Source organism: Salvelinus sp. IW2-2015, linkage group LG20, assembly GCF_002910315.2.
Source record: "Salvelinus sp. IW2-2015 linkage group LG20, ASM291031v2, whole genome shotgun sequence".
Taxonomy (NCBI): Eukaryota; Metazoa; Chordata; class Actinopteri; order Salmoniformes; family Salmonidae; genus Salvelinus; species Salvelinus sp. IW2-2015.
Genome location: NC_036860.1, coordinates 10,225,394 through 10,231,393, shown reverse-complemented (window position 1 = coordinate 10,231,393; position 6,000 = coordinate 10,225,394). Strand labels below are relative to the sequence as shown.

Here is a 6,000-nt window from a genome sequence, read left to right as displayed (position 1 = left end):
CTTTGTGGGTATAACACCAAGAAGTTCTGGAAAATAAACCCTCCTCCTCACAGCTGCCCATATCCCTTAATGTTGATACTGACTAGAAGCACATGGCTGAGCTCTTTAATCACCACTTCATTAAGTCAGGATTCCTATTTGACTCAGCCATGCCTCTTTGCCCGTCCAACATTTCCTAATCTCCCACCACTTCTAATGCGATTAGCCAGATGCTTCTCCCTCTTTTTCCCCTGCAGGCAGTCACTGAGTCCGAGGTGCTAAAGGAGCTCCTGAAACTTGACCCCAAAAAACATCTGGGTCAGATGGTTTAGACCGTTTCTTCTTTAAGGTTGCTGCCCCTATCATCGCCAACCTTATCTCAGAAATGTTTAACCTGTCTCTCCATTATGGGGAGTATCCCATTGCTTGGAAGGCAGCCACAGTTCGTCCTTTTTTAAACTGTTATAAGCCTATATCTATTTTGCCCTGTTTATCAAAATGGTCGGAAAAACTTTTCAATAATCAACTGACTGGCTTTCTTGATCTCTATAGTATTCTCTCTGGTACGCAATCTGGTTTCCGCTCAGGTTATGGATGTGTCACTGCAACCGTAAAAGGTCATCAACGATGTCACCATTGCCCTTGATTCTAAGCAATGTTCTGCTGCTATTTCTATCGACTTGGCCAAAGCTTTAGACATGGTAGACCATTCCATTTTTGTGGGCCGGCTAAGGAGCATTGATGTCTCTGAGGGGTCTTTGTCCTGATTTGCTAACTACCTATCTCAAAGACTGCAGTGTATAAAGTCAGAACATCTGCTGTCTCAGCCACTGCCTGTCACCAAGGGAATACCCCAAGGGTCAATCCTAGGCCCCACGCTCTTCTCAATTTACATCAACAACATAGCTAAGAAAGAAGGAAGTTCTCTTAGCCATTTATATGCAAATACAGTCTTATACTCAGCTGGCACCTCCTCGGATTTTGTGTTAAACACTCTACAAGCTTTCTCTACCCTTAACCTTGTTCTGAACACCACAAAATAAAAGGTAATGTGGTTTGGTAAGAATGACCCTCTCCCCACAGGTGTGATTAGTACCTCTGAGGGTTTAGAGCTTGAGGTAGTCACCTCATATAAGTACTTGTGAGAATGGCTAGATGGTACACTGTCCTTCTCTCAGAACATATCAAAGCTGCAGGCTAAAGTTAAATCTAGACTTGGTTTCCTCTATCGTAAACGCTCCTCTTTCACCCCAGCTGCCAAACTAACCCTGATTCAGATGACCATCTTACCCATGCCAGATTACGGAGACATAATTCATAGAGTGGCAGGTAAGGGTGCTCTCGAGCAGCTAGATGTTCTTTAACATTCGGCCATCGGATTTGCCACCAATGCTCCTTATAGGACACATCATTGCACTCTATACTCCTCTGTAAACTAGTCATCTCTGCATACCCGTCGCAAGACCCACTGGCTGATGCTTAATTTATAAAACCCTCTAAGGCCTCACTCCTCCCCATCTGAGATATCTACCCCCCCCCCCCCCCCCACACACCTTTGGGGGGGTGGAGAGATAGAGGTCCAGAGGAAGAGCTATTTAATCCCTGGGCCTGTTCGATCTGACAGAGCAAGTCTTATCTTAAGCCATTCTCATGCGAAACACAGGAGGAAAAACTCCAGTTTGTTGGCTAAAAAAGGGTGTTGAGGCAGCTGTGTGTGAAAATCTTTACTGATGAATCGTTCGGTTGGAAAATGTAACCCATATGGCCTTCACTCATATCAAATCACACCATTAAAACAATCCGGTGTATCACAAACAATGGCATCGATGGTTTTGTCATCGTGGCCCAGACATGAAGGTCACAATACACCTAGAATTGGTCTAGGAGACACGTTTTCTGTCGTTTCTCTCTCGAGGTTTCTTGTCGCTCGTAGTGTTCACAGGACAAGTCTAACACTTACTTCTACTCAGGCAGACCTACCTAGAAATGACTTTTTCCACTCGACAAAGGGTCACAAGCTCACTACAGAGCAGCTCCATAAGTTAACTACAAAAATTCCCAACTGTTTCAAATGGTCAAACACATTTTCTTTAAGTTCAACAAGGTCACTTCACCACACATCAATCACCAGTCCATTACTTTTTTATTTCAAACATGTGCTTTACTTCAGAGACAGGTGCCCTATCAATTTACACAAGCACACCCGAAATAGCGAGAACATCTGGACAGGATATCCTTAAAAAAGGGCATAAACACAGGACACAGAAATAACTCATAAATCACTTTTTGACCACAACTGTCTACTATACTCTATCACTCGTGAGCACAGAACTCAGTAGAGGAGAAAGTACCTAGAGTGACAGTTTTCAGACCGTTTTAAATGTGACTCTGTAAAACCTTTATTTTTTTCTCACAAACAGTCAACAAAAAGATACTGGTGTCGTCACCTCGTACTCATTTGCTTCCTGTACATTTTTTGAAGAGAACTGCACCACTACAGACGGGATGCCGCGATTACACATTTGGAATAGTGCACCTCACTATTGCACCACTATTGTCACCGTTTAATTCTTTGTAAACTATCCATAACGGATACATTTCAGGTGGTTCTTGAAGAAGTGGTGGGCTAGTTTCTCTTCCACATCTCTTGATTGTTGATGTCGGAACGACGAGTACTTTGCGTTTTCAATTTTGGGTTGGTGGCCGACGCCGACATGACTACAGCTGGCAACCAGCAAACTCCCCAACCCATCCATGAAGAACTCTGAAACGGACATGTGGACAGGGAAAATGGAATGGAGAAAAGATGAATTACCAAAGACAGCAGTGCCTTAAGTGTAAGAACAGCAACTTGGGTTAAAAAAAAAGCAACATGTTCATAATCATCTATAGAAACAATTGACTTTTCCCAAACTTACCACACGTAACCCAACAACACTAAAACATCACTCTCGAATTTGTCCATCTGTCTTTCTTATTGACACAGCTTTCCAGATTTCCTATTGACATATTGCAGCAAGTCTGTAAACTCTGTCGATGTGCCGTTGAGCAAGGCACTTAACCCTAATTGCTCCAGCAAGTCACTCTGGATAGAGTGTCTGCTAAATTACTCAAATGTAAAATGTGTGCACCGGTTTTTAACGGGGATTTAACGGCCGTCTTAGCATAGGATAAACTTTAATGACACTGGTGGGAAAATTGTCTTAGACACACAGTACTGCTATAAACAATACCAACCGACTGAAAAATACACACTCAACATTATACGATACAGCCGCCACACACATTGTGCACGTCTCATATTGTATATCTACATACAGATGAAGTAGGAAGTTTACATACACTTAGGTTGGAGTCATTAAAACACATTTTTCAACCACTCCACAAATTTCTTGTTCACAAACTATAGTTTTGGCAAGTCGATTAGGACATCTACTTTGTGCATGACAAGTCATTTGTCCAACAATTGTTTACAGACAGATTATTTCACTTATAATTAACTGTATCACAATTCCAGTGGGTCAGAAGTTTACATGAACTAAGTTGACTGTGCCTTTAAACAGCTTGGTAAATTCCAGAAAATGCTGTCATGGCTTTAGAAGCTTCTGACACAGTGCCTCTTTGCTTGACATCATGGGAAAGTCAAGAAATCAGCCAAGACCACAGAAAAAAATGATTGTAGACCTCCACAAGTCTGGTTCATCCTTGGGAGCAATTTCCAAACGCCTGAAGGTACCACATTCATCTGTTCAAACAATAGTACGCAAGTATAAACACCATGGGACCACGCAGCCATCATACCGCTCAGGAAGGAGATGCGTTCGGTCTCCTAGAGATGAACATACTTTGATGCGAAAAGTGCAAATCAATCCCAGAACAACAGCAAAGGACCTTGTGAAGATGCTGGAGGAAACAGGTACAAAAGTATCTATATCCACAGTAAAACGAGTCCTATATCGAAGAAGCCACTGCTCCAAAACCGCCATAAAAAGCCAGACTACGACTTGCAACTGCACATGGGAAGAAATGTCCTCTGGTCTGATGAAACAAAAATAAATAGAACTGTTTGGCCATAAAGACCATCGTTATGATGGGAGGAAAAAGGGGGATGCTTGCAAGCCGAAGAACACCATCCCAACCGTGAAGCACGGGGGTGGCAGCATCATGTTGTGGGGGTGCTTTGCTGCAGGAGGGACTGGTGCACTTCACAAAATATATGGCGTCATGAGGAAGTAAAATGATGTGGATATATTGATGCAACATCTCAAGACATCAGTCAGAAAGTTAAAGCTTGGTCGCAAATGGTTCTTCCAAATGGACAATGACCCTAAGCATACTTCCAAAGTTGTGGCAAAATTGCTTAAGGACAACAATGTAAAAGGTATTGGAGGGGCCATCAAAGCCCTGACCTCAAATCCAATAGAAAATGTGTGGGCAGAACTGAAAAAGCGTGTGCGAGCAAGGAGGCCTATAAACCTGACTCAGTTACACGAGCGCTATCAGGAGGAATGGGCCAAAATTCAGCCAACTTATTGTGGGAAGCTTGTGGAAGTTAAGTTAAACAATTTAAAAGCAATGCTACCAAATACTAATTGAGTGTATGTAAACTTCTGACCCACTGGGAATGTGATGAAAGAAATAAAAACTGAAATAAATCATTCGCTCTACTATTATTCTGACATTTCTCATTCTTAAAATAAAGTGGTGATCCTAACTGACCTAAGACAGGGAATTTTTACTAGAATTAAATGTCAAGAATTGTGAAAAACGGATTTTAAATGTATTTGGGTAAGGTGTGTGTAAATTTCCGACTTTAACTGTACATAACACATACTGGCCAAGTCTCCCTCCTAAAATAATCAAGAAGCTAAACAAATAACATATATACAGTACCAGTCAAAGGTTTGGACACACCTACTCATTCAAGTTTTATTTTCTACATTGTAGAATAATAGCTAAGACATCAAAACTATGAAATATCACATATGGAATCATGTAGTAACCAAAAAAGTGCTAAACAAATACAAATATATTTTTCAAAGCAGCCACCCTTTGCCTTGATGACAGCTTTGCACACTCTTGGCATTCTCTCAACCAGCTTCACCTGGAATGCCTGTCCAACAGTCTTGAAGGAGTTGCCACATCTGCTGTGCACTTGTTGGCTGCTTTTCCTTCACTCTGCGGTCCAACTCATCGCTCGTGTTTCTTGGTCCCACTTCTTCTAATTGGTGTCCTTTAGTAGTGTTTTCTTTGCAGCAATTCGATCATGAAGGCCTGATTCACACAGTCTCCTCTGAACAGTTGATGTTGAGATGTGTCTGTTATTTGAACTCTGAAGCATTTATTTGGGCTGCAATTTCTAAGGCTGGTATCTGAAATTAAATTATTCTCTGCAGCAGAGGTAACTCTGGGTCTTCCTTTCCTGTGGCGGTCCTCCTGAGAGCCAGTGTTGTCATAGTGCTTGATGGTTTTTGCGACTGCACTTGAAGAACCTTCAAAGTTCTTGACATTTTCCAGATTGACTGACATTCATATCTTAAAGTAATGATGCACTGCCATTTCTCTTTGCTTATTTGAGCTGTTCTTGGTCTTTTACCAAATAGGGTTATCTTCTGTATACCAACCCTACCATGTCACAACACAACTGATTGACTCAAACGCATTAAGAAGGAGAGAAATTCGGACTACAAAGGGACATCGACGAGGCTGTAGAGGAGCGGGTCGAGAGCTTCAAGTTCCTTGGTGTCCACATCACCAACGAACTATCATGGTCCAACCACACCAAGACAGTTGTGAAGAGGGCACGACAACACCTTTTCCCCCTCAGGAGACTGAAAAGATTTGTCATGGGTCCCCAGATCCTCAAACAGTTCTACATCTGCACCATCGAGAGCATCCTGACCGGTTACATCACCGCCTGGTATGGCAACTGCCCGGTATCTGACTGTAAGGTGCTACAGAGGGTAGTGTGTATGACCCATACATAACTGGGGCCAAGCTTCCTGCTATCCGAGACCTACA

At 42.4% G+C, this 6,000-nt stretch overlaps 1 protein-coding gene across 4 annotated transcripts in view; it reads right to left on the bottom strand.

Moving 5' to 3' along the window:
- Window positions 1-2,103: 2,103 nt before the first annotated feature.
- LOC111981463 (beta-1,4 N-acetylgalactosaminyltransferase 1) overlaps window positions 2,104-6,000 on the bottom strand; it is a 51,075-nt gene continuing 47,178 nt past the window's right edge. For all 4 annotated transcript variants that reach the window (XM_070449186.1, XM_070449187.1, XM_024012741.1 and 1 more), the window contains one exon: window positions 2,104-2,743. In XM_070449186.1, coding sequence (XP_070305287.1) covers window positions 2,559-2,743 — 185 coding nt within the window. In that variant the 3' untranslated portion in view covers window positions 2,104-2,558. The remainder of the gene's footprint in view (window positions 2,744-6,000) is intronic.